Source organism: Primulina eburnea, chromosome 3 (assembly GCF_022965805.1).
Source record: "Primulina eburnea isolate SZY01 chromosome 3, ASM2296580v1, whole genome shotgun sequence".
Classification (NCBI taxonomy): Eukaryota; Viridiplantae; Streptophyta; class Magnoliopsida; order Lamiales; family Gesneriaceae; genus Primulina; species Primulina eburnea.
Window position 1 is genome coordinate 35,617,486 of NC_133103.1, and position 27,533 is coordinate 35,645,018.

General features: G+C 37.9%; 1 protein-coding gene across 1 annotated transcript; it reads right to left on the bottom strand.

Annotated features, from left to right (window-relative positions):
- Positions 1–333: 333 nt before the first annotated feature.
- LOC140827288 (uncharacterized) lies at positions 334–13,223 on the bottom strand. The gene is made up of 2 exons (XM_073189940.1): positions 12,885–13,223; positions 334–417 (listed from the first exon to the last, which is right to left on the bottom strand). Exons 1-2 carry the CDS (start codon positions 13,221–13,223, stop codon positions 334–336), a joined length of 423 nt encoding a protein of 140 aa, XP_073046041.1.
- Positions 13,224–27,533: the final 14,310 nt, after the last annotated feature.

The window sequence follows — 27,533 nt, forward strand, 5'->3', positions numbered from 1 at the left end:
CTAAGATTAGCAGACGATTCCATAAGCATGGAAACATGAGATTCCTAAGGTAGGGTTTCCTTTTTGATGGATTTTAACCTATTTTGAATAACTCTTTCATATTGAGAAATTTTATCTAAAGAATTCGCACTTTACGCATTTCCTTTGATTCTTTAATACATTGATGGTTTGTCAATGGGACCCTCAAATTCAATGAGACAAGTCATTTTTTCTTGCTTGTCGATGCAGAACCATGTGCCATTCAATATAAAATTCCTAAAATGACTTTTTAGGGAACCGGTATGGAGCCGACGTGTATGTGTATGTATAGCATGTATCACCTTTTATTTTGAACTAAGCCTTGTCTAGAAACCACATACATCTAAACTCTTTCTTTACTGATTCCTTGCTCATTAGCTCCATTATAGCAAACAAGCTCTAAAGGGTGCAAAAGAGCATGAAGTACTTTTTTTACTTAGAGCGAGCTACACTCTGAAAAAGACCTAGATAAGCCGTATCCAAAGGTAAACGGCCTTGTCCATTAAATGGCTCGTCTTTCAAAATAATCCTAAATATAACATCCTCTCCAAAACCACTCAAAATCATATAAAAGTCGTAAAAATATTTAACGTAAACTTAAACGTAAATCATAATCATAATCATATATAATGCGGAAAATCTAGCGCTGGTCCTCGGGTTGTATGCACCTTCAGTCCAGCAAGAACAACCATCAAGACCTCCCTCTACATTAATATCATGCTCACCTGCATCCATCATACCTTGTGAGTCTAATGACTCATCAAACTATAATATTAATAACTAGTAATATATATACAATCGCATGTAACAGTGAAAATACTTTTACTTAAAATAACTTTCCATGACATGCATAAACATAACCATTTTTCCTTTCATCATTTCATAGTATATATCATTTCATTATAAACATTTTTCCTTTTCATCATAAACATCTACGCTTTCCTGAAATTGAATTCAGATCGTTAATTGTGACTTTCGTTACAGCTTTAAGATCGATGTATGCATCTACATGTATCCACAGTACTGGGCGACGGGGACATCAGCGACACTCTCACCCGTCAACTGAGCATTGGCCTATCATATTATCATATCATTTCATCACGATCGTCGGGCTCTCTCTGGGGCCTTCTCCTATATATGGGCTCCTTCTGGCTCTTTCTCCCATAAATGGGCTCTCTTTGGGACCTTCTCACGTAAATAGACTCCCTCTGGGGCCTTTTCCCTCACGATATCCCCAATCATATCATCGTATCATCGTAATAGTCACAATTATTTCACTTCCTCTAACATTTCATATTCTCATCATTTATAAAAAAATTAAGGCATATATATTAAAATCATTTTTCTTTTAAACCAAGCATGCAAAATGTCTTTTAGTATTAATATTTCATAATAAATTTCATAAACATTTAAAATAAATTTTTTTACATTTATTATAGCATTCAGGGCACTATCAGGACGTCTAACATTTTTCAGGTGTAAAATGATCGTTTTACCCCTAGAAGCATAATTTTTGTAATTATCCTCAGACCTTTAAATGACGACCCAAATCATTTTAAACTTAACCTATCGCCTCAAAATACACCCATAAATATTTTTTAGGCTTAAACTTATGCCCTCGACTAATTTTCCAAATCGTTTTTAAAACTTAGATGTACATCCCAGTTTTGACTCGTATGAACTCGAAATTTAACCAAATGTTACCAAACTTAAAGTCAAGATTCCTAAGACATAACTAAACCTATTTCCACCCAAATTAATCCAATTAGAACCCATGAGCAGCCTAGGATACCTACTGAAATTTTGTTCTCATTCCTTCGAAAACCCTAGCCACCCTAGCCTAGTAATTTTCGATCCTAGCTCTCAAGAGACTCGACCAGCCCCTATGAGCCCTTCCTAGGACCATGACTGAACCCCTAACATGCTGCTGGACAGGACTTAACCGCCCCAACAATCCCAGCCCTCCAAACCGCTAATCCTATATGTGTACGTCTCCTAGTCCCATGCGATCGCCTAACCCTTCGAGCCACCCCTTGTGCAGTCACCCTAGGACTCTCATATGACTCTCTTAGGACTCCTAGCCATGCCCTAACAGCAGCCACAACCATGAATAGCAAAGTACACCCTAGCCGAAGAACCCTTGCCCACAAGGACTCTTATTATTATTATTTTTTGTGCAAGCCTTCTCCCCCACTGGTGCAGCCTTTGTCCAGCCTCCTATGGCCACTAAAATTGTTGAAAAACGTCCCTCCAAGTTACCCTACCATGGAAGCCCCTTTGTGCATCATTAGGAAGAGTTTTATATCATCAAAACATGAGTTATATGCAGGTATGCCCATAAAAACGAAAATAAAACTTGTGCAACATATTTTTCATGCAAAGTTAATCAAATATACATATTATGGTGTGAAAGATGTTTGAAAGAAAGTTAAGGTGTGCCTTTACATTCAATACGCACAAAAATAACTTGGCGATACGAGAGACGTTGGTGGAGAGACGGGGGAGTTGCTGCGTTTTTGCTCCCAAAGTTCACGTGCAGCCTTTAAGGCGTGGTGTGTGGGCGTGTTTTTTTGCTGCTGGAACAGCCCTAGGAGAGTCCTTGTATCTTGAGGTGTGCATGAGTTTAATTGTGTAGTGATTAGGGCCTTATTTATTAATATTAAAACACAAGTGCAAGCTTAGGCACATTGACATAGTATATTAGGCCCATTAATCTCATTAATTAATATTTAAAATATTTTGTTTAGGGAAGTTTGTGATTTTCGAGTTATCGAAAAGATAAAATTTTCCTAAAAAATCGAATATCTTTTAAAAATACGTCTCGGCGTGTAAAAACACCTCAAAACAACCCCATTTTCAAAAATATTATATAACATATACCATTTTTAAATAATTAAAAGTAAATATTTGATTAAAACATTTTTCCTCATATAGTTTCTGGTCTCCGTTCCTCGATCGCGTCTCGAATAACCTTTAAAACACAGTTTTTTGCATTCTAGTTGAAAACAATATTTTAAATATGTAAACATGTGTAAGGCCCGAGATTATATCGCTTTAATCCGAGATTATTTAAATTACGAATTTTGGAATGATGAATTAAATTACACGATGTTTGTAATTAATTAGGATTGAAATAGAATTAAAAAGAGTTTTGAGGACCAAATTGCAAATAGTGAAAAGTTGAGGGACTAAAGTGCAATTATTGGGTTTGAGGACACTTGTCTTGCCCTTGGACATGCATGTGATATATATAACCTTGTAAATTGCAATTCACGAAGAGCAACAACCGAGATTCCAGAGAAGATTTCCTCAAATTCTTGTGATCTTAGATTTGTGATTTTGTTACAACCGTATATCAGAAATTAAATCCGGACACGGTACCGTACTGCTCTTGACACGAGCTTCAACTGGACGTAAGCTTTATTGATTTCTGGTATCATTTAAAAAGATGATGTTGTAGGAATTTGATATAATCCATATATGATGTTCTTGACATGTTAGACATCGTAGAATCGAAGTCAGATCAGAAAACGGATTGATTCTGGAATTGTTATGATTTTCTGATTATATTGATTGAGAATTGAATAGATTTGGATTATAGACTGATTACAAATTGTATCGAATATGGGTTATGATTTGTAATTAATATCTGGTGATGTTGTATTGATGGGATATCGAGATTGTACCGTTATACCGTTGATTTTGAATTAAATCCAGATTAACCAGATTCAGAATTTAATTGAGAATGGAATATTGATATTAGTATTCCCGGTATGTCGTTTCAGATTTACAGAGACAGCCTTGAGTTCAGAAGTGATATTGCTTTAGATCGTGACTACGAACGAAAAGTATAAGTCAATGTGGTATTGGGAGATCGACTCAAGTCGGTTTAGACTTGAGTTTCCCTAAATCACATACTTTACTTTATTGCATTGATATTTGCATTGATTGGACTGATATACTTGTCTTCTTGATTTATAGATAGCGGGTATCAGACGAGTAATCTTGTGACAGAAGTGCCTGATAGTGGTGGGATCGCCACGGGCACATTGCACGATGTCACAGGATAGTGTAGACATCTTGGGACGGAAGTGTCTGACAGTGGCGGGATCGCCACGGGCACATTGGACGTTGTCTCAAGATAGGATATTAGCGATAGAGCTACAGTCCATGACGGTTAGGTCAGGACACCAGATGTTTGGTTATATCGAGTAAATAGGATTGGAATTCTTCTATTACGGAATTCGATATAGGAACACCATATTTGGTTATATCGAGTAATAGGAACAGAGTTCCTTCTATTACGGAATTCGATATAGGAATACCACATTTGGAACCGGGATCCCTAGACTAGGATTGAGTCTAGTCTGAATTGTAGAATTGTAATTATGTTTTAGATTTTGATACATATTACTATTACCTGATTACATGCTTTATATTTGTTTATATGATTGCATGTTTCGTTGATTTATACTGGGATTATATTCTCACCGGAGTTATCCGGCTGTTGTCGTGTTTGTATGTGTGCATGACAACAGGTGGGACAGGATCAGGGTCCAGGAGATGAGGAGAGATCGTGATTAGAGTAGAGGCTCCGGACTTGGATTATGATGTATAATAGGGTTGTAACACTTGACATTAGTTGTTAAACCTTAGTGGAGTTGAATGCATGCAGTACAAGACTTGTATTGTATTTTATACTGAGTTGTATACTGGTTTGATTTCACTACGTTCCGCATTTAAAAAAAAATAAAAAAATTTAGAACCTGTTTTTAATTGATTAATTAATTCCAATTATGATTAAGAACTTGATTAGCGTCCGGGCCCCCACAACATGCCTATCAAATTCAATAAATGCAATTAAAACAATTTAATTAAAATACATAAGAAATTTGATAATTTTGCATCCATGTGGTTCACGTGGACCTTCAAATTTTCGAGACGTTACAATACCATAACACAGGTTTGCCGAAGATATCTGCATTACTAAAATGGATCTAGGAAACTGTTCATATAACATGGACGAATAACGACTATTTTTCCAAATGAGATTTTCTGGGATTATAATTTTTTAATATAGAATCCGTTGGGAAAGGCTCTGTAACGTCCGAAAATCAGTCTACCTAGACCGCATGTATGAAAATTATTAAATGGTTAAAATATTTTAATTAAATGATTTTGTACGCATGAATGATATATTTTGAGTGACTAAATGATTAATTATGTAATTTTTCTCGATTGCATAATTTAAAGATTTTCAGACGAATATCGGTGGTTGGTCGGGGACGGAGGACCGGAGACGATTAAGGTGTTAAAGATTTAAAAGATAATTTTTTATTTTTGTCAATAAAATATTTATTTTAAATATTTTAAATATTATTGGTTTTTTTTTTTAAAGATCAAATTTAAATTAATTAGAGAGAGCAAAGAATTTTATATATTTTATAAGAGATTTTTTTTGTAAATAATATTTTTAAACCTATTAATTCGAGGCCTAATAGTTTTATAAAGCTTAATGGGACTGATATATTATTTAAAAATCTAAGCTTAATTAAGCTCATTAATTAAGTGATTAAAAAAGCCTTTTATTATTTATTTTTCTTAAAAAAAGATAATAAATAAATAAATAAGAATCCTAGTACTACACACACACCCGAAACACACACACGCACAAAAATTTACGTAAATTGAAAGCGAAGAAGGAATCGGCCGAACCTTCAAAGGACTTGCAAGGAGAAAAATTTCGATTTTTTTCTCTATCATTCTTCAATTTTCTTCCTCGTTCTTCCTTCCAACAACGGTCACCCGACTCCCGTGCATCTCAAGGTGGGTTTTTGGTGGGGTTTTGACTAGAGAAAAGGGTAGAAAAAAATAGAAATCGTCCTCCATTCGTCACTGATGTTCCACCGCTACGGTATTCGTATTTTGATCATTTTAAACGAAAAGGCACGTTCCTAAACCTTTTTTTTCACCGTTCAAACCATATTATGTGTATTTAATCATGTTTGCATGAAAAATATGAAATCCTCCTTTTATGGCATAACATGAACAAAACTTTAGTTTTTGTGTTTCTAAATTCATGGTTATGATGCACAAAGAGGCTGCCATGGTAGGGCTATGTGAAGAGATGTTTTTCCACATTTTTAAGGGTCCTTTGGTGCATGTTTAATGGATGGACATGATAGGGTGCCATGATGAACGAAAAATAGGGTTTTCATGGGATTAGGATTTCGAACTTGGCTTCCTAGGAGGGTACGACTCTTAGATGTTGTAGGGACATGTTCAAGGGTCCTAAGAGAGGCTATTCAAGGTCCTAGATGGATCAAGGGGCTGCTGGTACAAGTGTAGGGCTGGAGTCGAGCTTAGGAACACACAGGTCTTATAAATGACGGGTTGAGGGCTGTTGTAAGGTCCAAGAATTTAATTCCTGTAACCTAAATGCATGTGATATAGGATTTTCATTTAAATTATGTGTTTAATTTTTTTTTTTATGTATTTTGTGCATAATTCATGCATGATAGGATTTAATCCATGAAATTTTAGAGGTTCATGCATTTAAGATTTTTAAGTTGTATTTCGCGCTTGAACGAGGAAAGGCGACCGGAGAATTATCAGGAAAATTATTTTTATTACGTGATTAATTTTTATTAATTAATATAAGATGTTTTAAATGTATTTTTCAAAAAATGGGCTTGGTTGGGTATTTATACCCGCCAGAGCATATTTTCAGCGGTACACAAACTTTATCGAATCAGGGAACTTTTTGAGGGTTCGGCTAATATTTTCAAGAACTTATCAAAACGAAATATTTTTCGGGAGTGTATTTGGACTTAATGGGCTTAATTTTAAGCTTATTGGGCTTAAAAATCTTTAAAAACTTTTAATTAGAAATTTAGGGCTCGTTAGTTTATTTGTTAACTACTTAAATAATACCTAATTAACCCTAAACCTAATTATTATTCTTAGCCGACACCTTCCCCTCCCCTATCAGTTTTCCTCTCGTTTTCAGCACCTCTCACAGCTGGAGAACCATCGGCCAACCACTCTTATTGCAGAGTAAAATTCTCCGGCACTCTCCCAACGTTCGATCTTCGATACCCTTGCGCGAAAAATTTCAGGCACTCTTGTTAATTCATTTTGCATCATTCACGTCGATATTACTGCTATATATGCACGTGTACATGAAATCTTTCGATCTAGTCAAGAACATGAGAAATCCTTCGGTTTTGCACTATTATATTGCATTTTTGTGTTGTGTTGCTCACGTTTTCTCGTTTTGTTGCAAGGGGACTGCCAAGATCATGCTGTTATGAGACTAGGGTCATGAGTTACTGCTGTCAATAGGTTGAGATCAAATTTTGGGTGTTGTACGCTAGAAACCGAGGAGGGTAGGAAGGTGTGGAGTTCGGTTGGAGTAGTTTGCTTGGTTAGGGTGGGACTGGTGGTGCATGGGCCAAACCAAGGCCTAGACCAGACCATGTGGGGTCTGAGCCATGGCTGAGGAAGGCCTGAATTCTGCTGGTGCTACCCTTGGGACAGATTGATCGTGAGTAGGAGTAGTGGCCGTGGTTGGTGTTCTTGGCATGTTAGCACGTGATCGCAATTTCCAGCATGCATGGGGCTGGGTCTGTGGGTCTGGTAGAGTCCAATTAGAGTCTAGTCTTGGTCCTTAGTAGATTGGTTCGAGGCTGGTTGGAGTGGCTAGCAAGCTACGGGCGAGTTGAGCGAATGGGGTTTTTGGGAATGGGTACTGGAAATTTCAGCAGCATGCAGCGAGGTGTTTGGGGGCTTTGGTGGTTCGAATTTTGAGAGTTTTAGGGCTACCTTGGTGATATTAGTTGGTGTTGTAAGTTGGGAAAAATTTGGTGGAGTTTCGGTTTGGTTCCGATTAAAACCGGAATGAATTGAATTCACTAAAGGATAAATGATGAACGATGAATGACGAATGATGATTAACGATAAGCTGTTTTGACATGTTATGATTTTACACGACACATTTATGTTACGCTTTTAAAGTTCATGAAAGATATGTTGAGTATGATATTTTTCACGTTTGTATGCTATGTATAGATATTTGTTATTTATGGTACATGTGTGTTGAGTCTTTATACTCACTAGGCATGTGTGAAGCAGGTGATTTCGATGTCGAGGGGACTCGAAGTGCTGAACTCTGAGTCGGCAGACCTGGTGGCTCACACGACCCGATGACCTCATGATTTTCCTCACATTTACGATTTTATGTTATTGAGAGGATACAAGCATTTCATACGCTGTTTTAGTTTACTGTTTGATGTTAGGATTTTTACTCGTTTTCGCTCCGTTATATTTTATTGGTAATTACTTATGATTATTTTTAAATGATATTTTTAATTAGGACTGCATGCATGAAAATTATTTAAATGCATAATTTCAAAATGTGAGCTTTATAAAAAAATATATATTTCCGCACTTTAAAATGGTAGACGTTACAGATATGGTGTGCTAGTGTTGTAGGATAGTTTGAGTGGGGTCCCTGGGGGTGGTCTAGGTCCTAACATGGTCAGCTAGGGCCTGGTTGGGTCAGTCATGGGCTAGGGTCGAAGGAATCAACGATTTGTGAAAAGTAGGGCTTTGTTAGAATGAGAAAACTTTTCCAGCAGCTTCCTAGGCCCGTCCGATGGTTTTAATTGGCTTGATTTGGGTTTCATAGTGTATGGTTAGGTGTGAATAAGGCTATGGTTCAAGTTTGGAAAAGTTTGGTTAAATTTTGAGTTGATTCGCGTTAAAATCGGGTTGTACGGTTAAGTTTTAAAATGAATTGGGAAATTAGTTGCGGAGCTTAATTTTAAGTCTAAGAAATGTTTAAGGGTATATTTTAAGATGTCATGTTAACTTTAGGGATGAAAAGTTCATGTTTAAAATTTGGGAAGAAAATATGAACTTTTGAATTTATTCGGGTTAAAAACGCTTCATGGTTTAGTTATTAAGTTATTAAATCGAAATGATTGGGTTTACGTCAAAAAAAATATTAGAGGACAAATTTAAGCTTATATGATGATTTGGGATAGATTCGAGTCAATAAAAATAAGAAAAAGTCAAAATTGGGAATTTTAGGGTCCAAGGGTAAAATGGTCATTTAATGTCCCGGATAGCACGAAAGGCTTGGCAGTGCCCCGAAGAATCATAATACATGTTAAATGATATTTTAAAATGTTTTTGATGAAAATATTGAATTTTATTATTTATGATAAAGCTGTGAAATTTTTACTGTTGAAAGACTATTTTTCGAATGTGGAAAGGGCATGATATTTTATGATTAAAAAAGAAAAGGAAAAATATTTGAAGGATTTGAATTGACATTTACAAAAAGGATAAGATATATGATTTTTGAGAATATCGTGACGGAGAAGGCCTCAGAGGGAGCCCGTAACGGGAAAAAGCTCTAGAGGGAGCCCAACGATGGTATTTCCATTTTATGTCGGTACCTAGTGCCCGCCCCCATGCGCAATGATTAGCTAAGATTGATCAGTCGACCAGAGGATAAAGGCTAGTCACTTTCAAGGATCAAACTTCACCCAAAATGATAAATGATTGACAGCTTTATGATTTATGATATACTTATGATTACAAGCTTATTATAAATAAAAATATGATTTTAATGCATGTGCTTGTATATGTATTATTTCTTACTGTTGTTTAGAACGTGCTGAGTCATCAGACTCGCTAGGTTTGGATGGTTGCAGACGAGGATGATTTTGATGGAGGCGCTGACGCTTGAGTGGATCGAGTCTGGCAGTACACTCTCGAGGGACATTATTTTCCGCACATATTAGTATTTAAAGTTTTTTGAAAAGATTTTGAGGATTTTCTATTTAGATTTATGTTTTATTTTGAAGTTAAATTTTGGATTATTTTTAAATGTTGACGTATGATGTTGGTGGTTGACGATTTATAGAATTTTTATGCATTTAGAATTTTTGAAAAGTTTTGTTGTTTTTTAATTAAAATTTTCTAATTTTATAAAGAAGAAAAAAAAATTAGTAGGATTTTAAAGTTAAAAAGTAGTGGACGTTTCAGACTCATCACAAGCCTTTCCATTTCATCAAGTTCAGAAGGACATATATGAAAGTCCAGAACTTCATCAAAGATCCTCCGGTAAATTAAACACCACTTGTTGCTTCACTTATTGTAGATGACATCGCCGATAGAAGAGCATGGATTATATGGGTATGCCTCGCATAGATGGACAAATTCAAGTTTTCATTCAAATTCTACCATAATCAGTTATTGATTATTTTTTGTTAAATACCAGAGCAGGAAAACTACAGGGTTTGCAGAAAAAATATTTGAAAAGAAAAGAAATCTTATGTGGAGCAACAAGCTATCTGGGAGTAAAAAGACTCGTCGCAAATTTTGTAATATGTCTAATATTGAAAGATGGTCAAATAAGATATGCCCAAAATTTCAAAATCAGAAAGTGAAAAAAATTGGGAAGGAGTGGCTGAAAACCTCTTGCAAAAACAAGTCTAAGTGTTGAGGGACTACACAAAAATCATTTTCCCTGGGGACCTCAAAAGCAAAAGATTCTATAGAAATAAATGTGACTCAACCACCATAGAAAGACATTACCAGTAACTAGTGGAAGTCAGGACCACCCACTACAAGATGTTGTCAGCAACAACTACAAGAAATATTGCAAAAATTTATCCTCAAGTCTGAAGTCCTGAAGTCTGAATTTCAAATGCAAAAGAGGCTTCTGTAAATACGAAGAAAGAAAGAAGTGGAGAGCATCGATCATTCTCTTGAATTTTCTTTCAAAAGAATATTGTAATATTCTCTTTCAATTTATGTGTATTATATTTTCAGCTACAATTAGTAGCTAAATAAGTTATTTCCCTTTTTGAATAAAATCATTAGGTTTTTCTCCTCTCATGTTATGCTTATTTCAAATTAAATCTGTAACGTCCCGAAAATCAAAAAGTCCACGTAAACCACATGCATGTATTCGTTTAAGTTTACGTATGATTTTGAATGAGTTTGATTATTTTAAACGACGCTATTTTTATGTTAAAATAAATATGATTATTTTAAATGTTATTTCGAAAATGCGAGCTTTGATTTTAAAAAAAATATATATTCCGCATTTTTTTTTAAAACGAGTGAAACGTTACAAAATCATTTATTCTACTCTTGAGGTAAGTAACGAAACAAAATTGTGATAGGCGTTATTGAAGTAATCTGTGAAAGAAACCATCGGTTGCGACTGTATGGTTAGGATATAAGGATCAGCCTGTAAAATCCAACAGACACGATCCGACGACATTTTGGTCTAAATGTACGATATTTAATTTATTTTACGGAAGCATGATGAGTTAGAAAAAAAGTAAATAAAAAATGGGTAAAATTGAAATTTCGGACCTAGGAGGATTATTTTGGGTCTCTAAAAAGAATAGGGACATAAACGAGAATGGGCTGAAACTATGAGGGCATATTTATGAAATATTCCTGATATTTGATTATACATTTTTGTTTCATCCAACGTTTACTCAATTTTTACAATTAATTTAAATTATAAATGGCACGCCCCGGGATGGGGGTTGGTTGACACCGGCGTTGCTCTCAAATATTACATTCGAAAACAAGAAGCCTCAGAAGTACAGAATTTCAGAAACCAGTCTTTTATTCATAGTACGAAATAAATCAATTGTCTGTTACAACTCGAATACTGATGTTTTACAGCGGAAATGTAAAACCAAATATTACAGTATCTTAACAGATGCAGCGGAATAAAAATAAACATAAACTGAGAACAACAGTCTTCTTCACCAGCCCCAGAACTGGATCTGCTCTTCTTCTTCTAACCTTTCTTCAGTACTCTTATCTGAGATGGGTTTGGTGGGTGAGTGATATGATTGTCACTCAGTAAGCAGGGGCGGGAATAACTCCCAGTTTTCGAAATCGTTTTCAACAGAAACAGTAATACAATAATATACAGAAAACTCGTATTTTCATAACAGAAATCAGAATTCAGAATTTGCAGGCTTCAGAACAGAAATCAGAATTAGTAAGCACTGAACACGTTAGTGAATTTCATGGCTAAACTGATATCAGTCCCCTATATCTTCTCTCCTCTAAGGGGTGAGGCCAGAATCAGAATCAGAATTCAGAAATGTTCAGAATATATATTCCTACCATTAGTTCACTAGGGAGTTTCAGTGCTTCAAAATCAGAAATCAACATACAGAAACTGAACTTTAACACAGAATTGTCAAACATATTTCAAGATATTTATATGTAAGCCCACTTACTGTAATTTGCTTAGAGGTTTCGGTTGAAGTCTGGAAATATGCTTTCTCTCGCAACTGGTTTCTACTGCTCGAAATTCAGCACCCTCTTAACTCGAAAATTCAAGAGATAACTCAGGATTTGTGTAACACAAATTTCAGATACTTGAGGTGTTATTTATAGGCCACAATCTGACTGTTAGGCTCCCTATTAATGGCCATAATCTGCCATTAACAATCTTTATTCCGTGTTAAATGTTTCAGTTACAAGTCATGGCTGAATTGATAACTGTCTGCTGGAATTTCGTGTTGCTGCTGCTGGATTCTAATCTGCTAGAAAAGTACCAGCTTCTGAAATATTAGCTTCTGCTGGAATTTTTAGCTTTGCTGAAATTTGATAGCTGCTGCTACTGCTGGAATTTCAGGTTCTCACATCCCTCTCTCCTTATGAGAAGTTTCGTCCTCGAAACTTGGCTAAGCATGATCTTCAAAGAGGTAAGGGTATTGTTCTCGCATCTTTTCTTCCAACTCCCAAGTAGCTTCTCTTTCGGTGTGATTGGACCATTGTACTTTGACATATGGAATAGTTAGTTGCCTCAGTACTTGGTCTTTGAAATCCACAATTCGAATCGGAATTTCTTCATATTTCAGCTCTTCATTTAGATTGCCCTCAACCAATAGTGGTCCAGCTTCAAGAATATGACTAGGATCGGAAATATATCTCCTCAGCTGCGATACGTGGAATACATTGTGAATTCTTGACATGTCGGGTGGAAGTGCTAATCTATAAGCAAGTGTTCCCACTTTCTCAAGAATTTCAAATGGTCCGACGTATCTGGGATTTAGTTTCCCAGCATTATTGAATCGGATTACACCCTTCATGGGTGACACTTTCACATATGCCTTCTCTCCAACTTCAAATTCCACGGGCCTTCTTTTCATGTCCGCCCAGCTTTTCTGTCGATCTTGTGCAGATTTTAGTCTCTCCTTGATCACAGCAACTTTATCCACTGTTTCTTGGATTAGTTCGGGTCCAACGATGGCTTTTTCCCCTACCTCATCCCAATACAGTGGTGATCGACATTTTCGTCCATACAGGGCTTCGTATGGTGCCATTCCAATGCTGCTGTGGTAATTATTATTGTATGCGAACTCGATTAAGGGCAAATGTTCGCTCCAATTACCAGTGAAGTCCAAGGCACATGCTCTCAGCATATCTTCTAGAGTTTGTATTGTCCTCTCAGTTTGGCCATCAGTCTGCGGATGGTAGGCCGTACTAAGATGTTGAAAGCTCTTCCAAAATCGAGATGTAAATCTAGGATCTCTGTCTGACAGTATGCTTGCTGGAACTCCATGCAATCGTACGATCTCATTCATGTAAAATGTGGCTAACTTATCCAAATTATAGTTCATGCGGATAGGTAAGAAATGCGCAGATTTTGTGAGTCTATCTACGATTACCCATATTCCGTCATGACCTTGTCTCGTCTTTGGTAAACCCACAACGAAATCCATAGAAATATGCTCCCATTTCCATTCTGAAATTTCTAGAGGTTGCAGAAGTCCTCCAGGCCTTTGGTGTTCTGCTTTTACTTGTTGGCACACGTGACATTTGGAAACAAACATTGCCACGTCCTTCTTCATTCCACTCCACCAGAAATTCTTCTTCAAGTCCCTGTACATCTTGGTACTGCCAGGATGGACTGAAAATTTTGACTTATGTGCTTCAGACATTACTTCTTGTCGAAGGTGGTCGATGTCTGGTATGCACAAGCGTCCTTTCATCCACAAGATTCCTTTGTTGTCTATATCAAAATATGGTGATTTCCCTTCTTTGGCTTGCTCTTTCAGTTTCACCAAAGCGGAATCTCTATCTTGACTCATCTTGATTGTCTCTCGAAGACATAGTTGTGCTGAAAGTGTTGTCAGGATCACCTTACTCATATTCTTTCGACTTAAAGCATCTGCTACCTTGTTGGCTTTGCCTGGATGGTAGCTTATTGTCAAGTCGTAATCCTTCATGAGTTCGATCCATCGTCTTTGTCTCATATTTAGTTCCTTTTGTGTGAACAAATATTTGAGACTTTGGTGATCGGTGAAAATCTCACACTTGGCTCCATAAAGATAATGCCTCCAAATCTTTAGTGCGAATACCACTGCAGCTAGTTCGAGGTCATGCGTTGGGTAATTTTGTTCATACGGCTTCAACTGCCTTGATGCGTATGCAATCACCCTTCCCTCTTGCATGAGTACACATCCTAAACCTTCTTTGGATGCATCACTATAGACGGTGTAGTCCTTACCTTCCATAGGTAATACTAGCACTGGTGTTGGATCTAAGCTTCTTCTTCAAAGTCTCGAAGCTTTGCTCACATTTTTCACTCCATTGAAACTTAGAGTTCTTCTGTGTGAGCTTGGTGAGAGGTATGGCTATTGAAGAGAATCCTTCAACAAATTTTCGATAATAGCCTGCTAATCTCAAGAAACTTCGTATTTCTGTCACACTCTTCGGTCTAGGCCAATCCGAGATTGCCTCTACTTTCTTAGGGTCCACATATACTCCTGCTGCTGATATTATGTGTTCCAAGAATGCGACGCTCTCTAGCCATAATTCGCATTTCTTGAACTTGGTGTATAGTTCCTTTTCTCTCAGCTTCTGGAGGGTGAGACGAAGATGTTCTTTCTGGTCTTCTTCGCTTGACGAATATACTAGAATGTCGTCGATGAATACCACCACAAACTTGTCAAGAAATGGTTTAAACACTCTATTCATCAGATCCATGAATACTGCCGGAGCGTTTGTTAATCCGAACGGCATCACTGTGAACTCATAGTGTCCGTACCTTGTTCTGAAGGCTGTCTTTGGAATATCATCCGATTTGACCTTCAATTGGTGGTAGCCTGACCTCAAGTCGAGCTTGGAAAAGACTGAAGCTCCTTTAAGTTGGTCAAACAAGTCATCAATCCTTGGAAGCAGGATACTTGTTTTTGATTGTGATCTTGTTCAGCTCTCTGTAATCGATACACATCCTCATAGTTCCGTCCTTTTTCTTTACAAATAGGACAGGAGCTCCCCACGGAGATGCACTTGGTCGGATTTGCTTCTTGTCCAACAACTCTTGAAGTTGCTCTTTGAGTTCTTTCAACTCTGCTGGGGCCATTCGGTATGATGCTTTTGAGATTGGTGTAGCATTGGGCACTAAGTTAATCTCAAATTCCACTTCGCGATCAGGAAGTTCGCCTGGGAGTTCTTCAGGAAAGACATCCGGGAATTCTTGGACTACCGGAATTTATTCTAGTGTAGGTGCAATTTCTTGTTTTACCTCGCTTAACATGGCTAGGTAAACTTCTTCTCCACTTTTTATGGCTGTCCAAGTTTGGGAAGCAGAAAGGAGAGTCTTTCGTTCTTTGGTCTTGCCATGAAATAAAAGTTTCCCTTGGTGTGGAGCTTGGATGGTTACCGTCTTTCCGTGACAGTCCACTAAAGCATGATTCTTGGCTAACCAATCCATTCCAAGAATTACGTCGAATTCCACCATGTTTAGTTGAATAAGGTTTGCCTTGAAATTCTGATCTTCTATGAGAACACTAATATCCCGATATAGAGTGCGTGTTTCTAAAATTCGATTTGCAGGAGTGACTACTCTATATGGTTCTTCTAAGTTATCAGGTTTAGCTCCTAGCTTCTTGGCAAATCTCTTAGACATGAATGAATGCGTAGCACCACAATCAAATAACACATAAGCAGGTATATTATTGATTAGAATGGTACCGGCTACTACATCATTTGAGTTGTCCGCCTCTTCTTGAGTGATAGCATAGACTCGAGCATTGGGCTTGTTTTCCTTAGGCTTATTTGGAGTTGTTCCACCTGCTAGACCATTCCTTGGATCTGGAATAGGACATTGAGCAATGCGATGGTCCATCTTCCCACAACGGAAACAAGCTCCAGAATTCCTACGACATTCACCAGTGTGTGTGAATCCGCAAGTTTGGCACTTGACTCCTTCTCTGTTTGATTGAGAAGAAGTGGTTCCTTTGGATGGAGTACTGGTAAATTGGTTGCACGAAAACCTAGGCCTCTTGGATTGTTGGCCCGATTGGTACTGGCTTGGCTGAGAACGTTTGAGTTTGTTCTCGCCTTCACGCCTCTTGATGTCATTCTCAGCCCTGATGGCAGCTCCCATCAATACATCAAAACTATTGGGCTCGATAACGGCAAGGGCAGATTGAATACGGCTGTTCAATCCCTTCTTGAAGCGATGCATCTTCAAGGCCTCGTCTCCCATGATGGTTGGGGAGTAAGTTCCCAATGAGTGAAACTTAGATGAATACTCCATCACAGTCATGTTTGGTTTTTGAACCAAACTTTAAAATTCTGACAGTTTTTGCACTCGAACTGCTGTCGGAAAGTACTGCCTCAGGAATGCCTCTCGGAACCTTTGCCAAGTGATAGGTCCCGCCTCTATCATAGCTGGTGAGACTCCTTCCCAACATTTGGCAGCTTTATCCACAAGGAAAGGTGTAATCACTTTTACTCTGATCCTTTGGGGAACCTCAAGTAGTCGAAGATGATTTTCCACCTCTTTCATCCAATTCTGTCCCACCTCTGGATCGATGCTTCCATCGAAGTTAGGGACACTTGCTCTTCGGAGAGCCTCATAGTGCTGCTTAGTCCCATTCTGAGCTGGAGGTGGTGGTGGTGGCTGGTTAGCATTAGGGTTCACCAACCCTTGTAGCGTGGTTGCCACAATCGTGGCTATAGCCATCAAATCCACTTGACTGAGGCCAACAGCTGGTGGTTGTTGTTGGGGTTGTTGATGTGCATCCTCATCATTTTGGTTATTGTTGCGGTTGCCGTAGCGAGGATTGCGATTGTTTCTAACTGGTCGTCCGTCCATTTCCTACAATTAAGAAAGTTCTAAGGTTGATGGCAGAATAGAGACTAAATAATTGAAGCACGATGATAGAGTAATTGCTCAAAGTTTAAATATGAAACCAATGGATAAAATAACTTTTATTGATTTCCCAAGAAAGTGCAATTACAACTGAACTTCGAAACGAAAACATAAATGCAAATGGGAAAAGTGTTATTACAAACTACTACTACTGGTGTTCTAATCTATCACTTCTCCCAAATCTAAATCTATATGGTCCTCTTCCACTTCTTCTTCTTCTTCGGGATCCTCCTCAGGTTCATCTTCATGGTTGGCTATTACTGCTTCTAGATGTTCAATATGCCCATCCAGAACTGCATTCTGGTCGCTAAGAACTTCAATAGTACTCTGCAACTCATGAATATGTGCATCGGTCTGTTCACTATACTGATTATGCTGGTGCACGAGTTGGTGATTCTGATCCTTGAGTATTTGGATCTTCTCAAGTAGTGTATCACGTAACTCGATGAATTCTACCACAGTCTCTTGGGAGGTTTCAAACTCTTCTCGAGCCTTCCTACTCCTCTCTTCTGCCTCATGCAGATAATGAGCATAGCGTTGAACATCACACCTCAAATGTTCTGCTTGACGCTCTAACTCATCTTTGTCCAACTTTAGGCAGTAGTTATTCCCTTTTAGTTTTTCTAGCTTCCTCTCTAAGCTCTTAATGTAGCTACTTTGGTCCGCCATATCCTACATCCAAAAACATAAGGGCAAAGGTTCAGAAATGGTCTCAAGAATATAGGTCCAGTTATAGAAAAATACTGGAATGAACAGAATCAGTACTGCCTATACAATTAACAGAAGAAATAACTCAAAACTTTTCGGTCTCAGAATTACGTGAAAAATTTACTAAAAATCCTTGACATCAAGAACATGAATGGTGCCAAGTTTGGTGCAAAAATACTAAGCCAATTAGAAATGAAAATTCCTCAAAGTTTCAAAATTTTTGAAAATTTTACGGAAATGATGATATCACTATCTAAACGATGGATTTTGGGGTTCGTCGGTGGTGCTAGAACGATGAGTAGTTCTAAGTTAGGTTTTCCTCGTCGAGAGCTTTCCAACGCCTACTCTTGATAGTAAAAATTCCTCCTGGATCAAAAGTTATGGTCGTTTGAAGTTTGCGTGAAAAACACCTCAACTTCCATGCCATTTGCAAGGTCTACTGCATTCTGATGCTACTGATATCAGTCTGCTGCTTTTCCAGCATTGTCTGCTGCTTTCCAGCATTATTAGAACTAGTCTGCTGCATTCCGAGTCTACTAACCCAGTCTTCTGCATTCAGACCTACTGGTTTCCGTCTACTGGTTCTGGTTTCAGATCTACTGGTCTACTGATTTGTTTCCCTACTGATTTTCCTACTGTACGTATTCAGTCTATCATTTCAGTGGTCCATTACAGTAGCTTATTTTCAGTAGTCTATTCCAGAAATTTATTTTCAGCAGTCTATTACAGTTTATAAGAACTTATTATCTCTAGTTCCTCCTCCCCAGATTATGAAACCCGGTTTCGCTCTGATACCACTTCAATGTCACGCCCCGGGATGGGGGTTGGTTGACACCGGCATTGCTCTCAAATATTACATTCGAAAACAACAATCCTCAGAAGTACAGAATTTCAGAAACCAGTCTTTTATTCATAGTACGAAATAAATCAATTGTCTGTTACAACTCGAATACTGATGTTTTACAGCGGAAATGTAAAACCAAATATTACAGTATCTTAACAGATGCAGCGGAATAAAAATAAACATAAACTGAGAACAACAGTCTTCTTCACCAGCCCCAGAACTGGATCTGCTCTTCTTCTTCTAACCTTTCTTCAGTACTCTTATCTGAGATGGGTTTGGTGGGTGAGTGATATGATTGTCACTCAGTAAGCAGGGGCGGGAATAACTCCCAGTTTTCGAAATCGTTTTCAACAGAAACAGTAATACAATAATATACAGAAAACTCGTATTTTCATAACAGAAATCAGAATTCAGAATTTGCAGGCTTCAGAACAGAAATCAGAATTAGTAAGCACTGAACACGTTAGTGAATTTCATGGCTAAACTGATATCAGTCCCCTATATCTTCTCTCCTCTAAGGGGTGAGGCCAGAATCAGAATCAGAATTCAGAAATGTTCAGAATATATATTCCTACCATTAGTTCACTAGGGAGTTTCAGTGCTTCAAAATCAGAAATCAACATACAGAAACTGAACTTTAACACAGAATTGTCAAACATATTTCAAGATATTTATATGTAAGCCCACTTACTGTAATTTGCTTAGAGGTTTCGGTTGAAGTCTGGAAATATGCTTTCTCTCGCAACTGGTTTCTACTGCTCGAAATTCAGCACCCTCTTAACTCGAAAATTCAAGAGATAACTCAGGATTTGTGTAACACAAATTTCAGATACTTGAGGTGTTATTTATAGGCCACAATCTGACTGTTAGGCTCCCTATTAATGGCCATAATCTGTCATTAACAATCTTTATTCCGTGTTAAATGTTTCAGTTACAAGTCATGGCTGAATTGATAACTGTCTGCTGGAATTTCGTGTTGCTGCTGCTGGATTCTAATCTGCTAGAAAAGTACCAGCTTCTGAAATATTAGCTTCTGCTGGAATTTTTAGCTTCTGGTGCTACTGCTGGAATTTCAGGTTCTCACAATAAATATATATGTTGATTTATCAGAACTTTTATCATATATATTTCATAATCTCAACCAACCATCCAGGCGGAAAGTTGTGGTTGGTAACCTGCTACCCTCAAGTGAATCCATTGTCAATGTTGCCCTTAAAGACAACTGAATCACTGCTCCTCGATTTTCATTCAGGGATGTAATTTTGGCAGGAAGAGACTGTGATCTAACTCGAATGAATGGCATTGATCGCCACTTACGAATCCGTTTCAATCCAAATTGGAAAGAGATTATAGGCAGCAACATATGGGAGAGATCCGAACAGGGGTCAGATTGCTTGTTCACTTCATACCCAGATGAATTGAACTAGGCAGTGTGGTCTAATTTGGAATTTCGATCGGACTATGATTCGGTTCGGACCATGAAATTGGAGATCAAAATCTTTTGTGGTTGTGAAAGCTGTGAGCCCTGCTCGTCAAGTCCTCGAGGTCTGGAGAACACTTGACATATAAAATTTAAATGATATGATTTATAAAAATGAAATCCAAACATTTTTTTCCTTTCCCTTCCCTTCCCAATTGAATAGAGTGAGATTCAAAATATTTCATGATAAGATTATTAAATAATTAAGCCTAATTAGTTTCCTCTCGTTTCTTTCTTCTTCACAATGTTTACATATATCATTCCTATCAGAAGTAATATTGCCACCATTTTCGTGGACCGTTGTGTACTCACCAACCAAACCGATTCTGATTCTCGATTTTTAATCACGATGGATGATTAAGAATTCGAAGAAAATCAATATATCTGAACGATTTTTGAGGAAGACGATGACAGGGATTTCTTGAATCTTTTTGTATTGGATTGGATTGGATTGGTAATCGAAGATTTCGGTTGAGAATAAATCTAGCAAGCTGACGTCTGACTAGGTCAAGTTATAGTAAATGGATGACAAGTCCAAGTATCGATCCAACAGAGATTACTATTTAATTACTAAGATTTAAATTATTGGATTTAATCTAGGCAAACAATAACAAGTGATTTGTTGATAATTTAAACTATTGAATTAAATTAAATTATGTTAAATTAATAACTAAGATCGAATTTGCAGAACATGTTGAAATTTGGGAAATTTTCAAATTCAACAAAATGGCCGGGAACATACAACGGTCCAAACTTTGATTATTATCACGCATTGGAATTAATTAACCATAGATTATTGATATCACGATGAAATTCTCTAAATTAACTATTAATCTATTTTTTGAATTTATAATCATATTTTCAATTAACAGTCCGATTATTTATAATTGAATTTAATTAAACAAAAACGCATTATTCAACGATGGAATCACAGCTGCCACCTAAAATCGCACATTGAAACCGAATACTATTTCGAGTCGGTTTAACCGTGTGTTGGTTAATATTTTTGAAGCTAAATTCAATCTATTCTCTTTCGAGTCTAGATCGAACAACAAACATGCAAATAATTGGCCAAATTAAAAGCACAAAAATTGCGCAAACATTAATCAATAATATAAAAGTAATTCATAAATCAAATAATCCAATGAATGAACAAGATCAATAGTTTGTCCCTATCGTGGTCCCGATCACAAGAAAAATTACTCCATAAATTCAAAACTAGAAGAAAATCTAATATTCGAATTCATGAATACAAGTAAGAACATAAGAAAGGAGAAAATCTCAGCGATGGTGCGCGAATCTTGCGTGTGAAGCGCGGTTTTCTCTCGTTTCTCCCAAGCCATCGTCGTCTTCTCTCCAATTCTTCAAAGTGTCAAAAGCCTTCCCCCAAGTTCTCTCTTTTCCGTATGAGTTCCTCCTTTAGTCAAAAGTCCCTCCATATCTTTTATTTTCTCCCTTATATCTTCCTAAAATCTCCAAAAAAATCTTTGCCAAATCCGAATCTGATTTGAAGGGCACGAATCCCGTGTAGACATCAGGGTAGGGGTCCGTGTAGGCACTGTAAAATTCATTCTCGGAGGGTAATTGGCAAGGACCCCGGGTACAGGTCCGGAAGGGGGTCGTGTAGGCACTGTATTTTTCTTTCTTTGGCTTCTAAGACACGGAACCTTACACGAGGTCCGCGTAAGGGTCTGGATACACTCTTTGTGCTATTTCCTATTTTTCCGGGCGTTTCTGACATGACACTGCGGAGTTTGACTTTCTTTTCCATCTTTTGGCTTTTATCATTTTTTGGTCAAACCTGCAAATAGCGATAATAAAGCGAATTAAGCATAAAACTCTGAATAAAATCGCCAGATAAGCACAAATACGACAAAATAAAATCCCTAAAATGCTATATAATTCGTGCTTATCAACTCCACACACTTAACCTTTGTTCGTCCTCGAACAAATCAGACATGAAATAAAGATAGGACATGTCCTAGATTTAGAACTCAAGTAATACAATCAAAACTTCTCAATTTGTCAAAATCTATCACCCCCAGTCAAAAGATCATGCTTCGAATAACACAAGATTTTTTTTCAACGCAATTTAAGATTCAAACATTACCTAGTAAAGATCAACAGAATGAGATGTTTGTAGTGCGCAAGTAAGAACTCATACTCATCAACAGCTACTTGGTTTCAGGATCACTTATATTCATTTATTTTCGAAATGCCCCATATGCTTGACTTTCATACCCCTCTCAACTAAATGTTGAACGATCATGACTTGGTTAATAGGTCTTTTCAAGCTTATAACGTAATGCCAAGGTTCACGGCTACAATAAAAGGTTATGGCAATCAAAAGTGAGAGAAAATAAAAATATTCCTGCAGCACATTAATTCAACCTTTAACTTACTACCGATTTATTGTATTTTTATCATTTTTAGAGCTTTATCATGTCTTTTCTTTTTCATTATCCTTCAACTTTCACCCACAGATTTTTCTGGTGTTTTCAATGCCATACACTTATCCTCTTTCATTCTCAAATTTTTTTGTACTATTTCATCGATACCTTCAAATATATTTCTTCAGCTCATTGGAGTATCTGGAATATTTCATCATGTACCGAAGTTTTAATTCTCTCCAAAATAGGTAGGAAAAGGTGTATAGCTAAAATCAGGTGTTTGATGTAGGACATTGAATAAATTACGAATGTGATCTAATTGTGTGTCATTGACACACACTATTCGATTTTTACAGGCTCAAAAAGAGTTACTAGAGACAATAAATGATGTATCAGGTAGGCTTGAAAAGCTCAAACGGTCCAAAGATCGCCTAAATCATCCTAAGTTACCATCGTTCGTATTTTCACTTCGAGGGAAAATCTTACGAGTTCTAGGTTGTTTTTGTTTTTTTTTATTGTTTTTTAAGTTCACCTTGCACTAATTCACCATTAATGAGCAAAAGTCTGACCACGTTCATGGAATGAAATGTCAATAAAAAATTGGTTCATGTCTGACTCTCTTCTTGATACTACGACTCCTCTCATTCAAATACTAGTCATGAAACGATTTCTTGGTTGATCCAAAATCTAACAAATTAATCTGGTTATCAAGTAAAACAAGAGTTCTTTCTCTAGATATAGTCTCATCCTACGTGAAAAGTGTTGTTAAGTATTGTGCAACGATGTGTAAGAAAACTGGCCCAAGCCCACACTTTGAAATCGACAATGCCTTCTGTGTAAAGCGATGAAAAATGAACTAGCAAGACAAGTAAAGCAAAAATACTTCCTTGGAAAAATTTCGAGTAAACAGTGAAAATGTGGTAGAAAGCATCAACTCTTAAAAAGAACGACATTGAATACGCAAAAAAACGTAAAAAGAATAGGAAATGCACAAAAGCACACAAATAAACCCAAAAGAGAATAATCATAGAGAATAAGTCCCATAAAATCAACAACAACATATGAATGAAAAGCTCAAAATGATAAAACCGATATAATCGTCCACAAGTTTTAAAATCATGAAGCTAAACTACTCCTCATCGGAACCCACGTCCAAATCCTCAAGGCCATCGAGGGTAGATCTGTCACAAGGTGGCACATAGATATCATCGTAATATGACTGCGTCTTGGCATGGTGCTCGAGTTGAGCCAATCAGGTGTGCACGTCGTCCATGCAGTCAAATATGGCCGAGAAGACCTGACGAATACCTCTCGGGGCGCGCTGTCGCTGGGGCAAACCAACTTGAGGTCCTGCTAGGGAATCCAATGTTGTCTCTTCCTCCACTTGATCTTCACAGGTTCGCTCATCAGCTGTAGAGGGAGGCACTGGTGGGTCACAAGATGTGGACTGATATGACGAATCCCGGGATTTCGATACAAAGCACCCTGCCTGAAAATGAAATACATGCCCTGCACGGCCTGGGGTGAGAGCATCTATGTAGAGGTGGGGAGGAAAGAAGTCTCACCAATGAGATCGACACCGTGGGTCGCCAAAATCCGGGAGATGATGACTGGAAAGAGGGCATATGGCGTACTATTCTTTGTGGGATCAATATGGGCGACTGAACGCATATGGGAAATCATGATCGACGCCGCTGGAATAGCAGGAATGACCCCCAATCCATTCAACATCTTGTCTATGATATATAGATCCATATGACGGACCTCATTGTTCCCGGCCTTCATCGGAATGATATTCGCTCTCGTGAAGTAACATATGAGGCGATCCAGCAGCGGGAGGGACTTCGGGAGGACGCTGGAGCGGGAGCCAATTGGGGATATTAAATAGTTTAGACGGATCCGTGCATGTAGGATCCGGAAAGTGATGTCTGATAGGAAGAGATCCAACTGATTGAAGACCACCAGAGGCCCGTCATTGGGGACAGACAAAATAGCGGCCAGCGCTGCGCTGGTTAACTCAATAGTAACCTCTTTGACATAAGTACGTATGTTTTGCATCTCGGTCTTGTCTTTTTCCTCGAAATATGCGTAGAATTGCCAGACCAATTCGGGATAATAGGGGCCAGCTATGTCCAGGAGAGGTCCCCAACCAAATTTATCAAACTCTGCCCTGAGTGGCACCTCGTGATCGATCCGTGGATGAATGGAACGTTCAATAATCACAGAGTTTTCATGAAGCACCGAGTACCTCTCAAAATTTTCTCGGCTGGTGAACTTAAAAGCATCAAATGCCAACCTGGCGGACCCAGAGGAAGAGAAGGCACCGCCTCGTGCACGCTTACTACTCTGTTTGCGAGGAGGCATGTCGACTGAAGCAAGTATATCCAAACACCCCAAGAAATCAATCAAAAGAAACCAACAATTGATACCCACAAAGTGATAACAAATAAATTTTCGCACAATCAAAGTCCAACTACCAACAACGGAAAAATAACACCCAATCAATAACCGATGTAAGGCTTGAGATTTATTAGTCTTCATTGATGTGATATTCGAAGATATGAGAATGCATGACATGTAATGAGAGGCACTAAGTGAGATGAGAGTAGGAAAGGCATGAAAAATTAGAGTTTTGAATGCAAGGAAGACCGCGCCCGCGCTTAGAGAAGGACTGCACCCACGGTGAAGAGGCAGTAGGGTATGGTATTTTTAGAGTATGGTCACCGCACCCGCGAGCCAAGAAGCAGCGCACCCGCGGTCGCTAATTATGATTTTTATGATGAGGTGGCCGAAGTAACACCGCACCTGCGGTGCAAACAAGACCGCGCCCGCGGTCGACGTTTATGCATTTTTCGATGGCCTGCCGAAGCTTGAGCGCAGCCGCGGTTCATGTGCTACCGCACCCGCGGTCATACGTGTTACTTGAAAAATAATGACACTTGCTGTTGATCATGCAATATAGGTGTGTTGGCGTCACTTCCTTCATTCCAGCAGAAGGAAAAACCGAGAGAACCTCCATGGAATCCCTTCAAGTATTCTAGATTAGAAAAGAGATTGTGCAACAACTAGCCATCCGATTTTAATTCCGAATTCAGATTTGTGTTCCTTGCATCACTAGTTTCAAAAGGATGAAAGTATTACTTCTTTTCAGCATGATTTAAAGTTGAAAGGATTGGGGGAAATCAGATTTGAGTTCTATGTTATGTTCCTATGATTATGAAGATAGTATATTCGCCACCGGAACGAAGAATGATACCGTATACGATTGTTATGAAATTCCAGCATGTATTGAATGGAAATTATACAGATTTTCAGAGTTGGACATGTTTATGATAGTGATTATGAGTTGAGGATTATGACTTGTTAATATATATGGAGATCTGAGTTGATCGGTATCGAGAAATCATGTCGTTATGCCGTCGAATTTTATCAAGATTGAATAGTGATTCCTTTATGTACTGTTGTGAACTAGAGATTGATAGAATGCACATTGATATGCCATTTCAGATTTGTATTGGCAACTGTGATATCGAGACTTCGACTGCAACAAAGATTATACGACAAGAAAGGTATAATTCATGTGACTTCGGGGAGATATAACTCGAATTAGAATTGATTTGAGTTTCCTAATATCACATACTAGATTGTTGTTTATGTTTGATTACGATTATGCCTTGTTTATGGATTTATATTCAAGCATTTAAGATAGGAGAGTCATTGGCAGATTTGCCGAATTTCTAGATGTTCGGTGGTATCGACGCATAGGAGTAGACTTCCTCCGATTGTAGACATTCGATACAGACACGACTGAAATCTAGGAATAAGACGTACCGGTACCCCGATTGGGAGGGTAGGTGACAGATAGTGACGTCTTATTCACACCGCGATCCCTAGAGTTAGAGTTCGAGTCGAGTCAAGATATGAATTGATTTGTGTTGCATGCTTATATTGCTTTGGTTTAATAGATTATGGAACCCATTGCTATTGCTCTTATTCATATTAGTGTAGTTCATGATTTATATTGCGTATATGCATGCATAACATGTTTTATATTGGGATTCGTTCTCATCGGAGTTTCCGGCTGTTGTTGTGTCTGTATGTGTGCATGGCAACAGGTGGGACAGGATCTTGGTCTGGACGAGGATGAGAGATGGATAGAGTGGTGATCACGGGCATGGAAGATTACTAGTGGTTCTTACTAGACATGTACTATATATGAATTGTAGTTGGTAGTGAACACTAGTTCGTATTATGAAAAATAGAACAAGACTTGTACATATTTATGTTTGAATGAAATAGAGTTGTTGCTCATGTATGATCTATATACATTTGAATTAATGTTAAAAAACAAAAATTTTGATTCGCAATTTTTAGAAAAGATCCAATAAATCCCAAACAGAATCGAATTAGAGCCCGGGTCCCCACAACAGGTGGTATCAGAGCAGTAGGTTCTGTAGACTGAGATAGAATAGAATGAGCGGGGTAGATCGAGTCATCTTCCTTACTTTTGATATGCTAGCATGATTTATTGCTTTCCCAATTATATGTTGTATTGTTATCTGAGTTGATTGCAGCATGTATTTGTAAAGACTGAATCAGAACCGATTCTGGATCAGAGGTATATGATCAGAGGAGGGTTGAGACAGCTTGTATAGATTGTGTACTAATCTTTTTGATAATCAGATATGCCGCCTAGAAGAATACCACAACCAGCTGCAGGTCAGGTGCCAAAATATGGTAGTACGTCAGGTACTCAGATGGATGTGACCGCTACACCTATGGAGACGTTATTGAAGAGGTTTCAGTCATTCCATCCCCCGACTTTGAAGGGCACGGAGACTGCAGTGGATTGTGAGAGCTAGCTGGAAGATA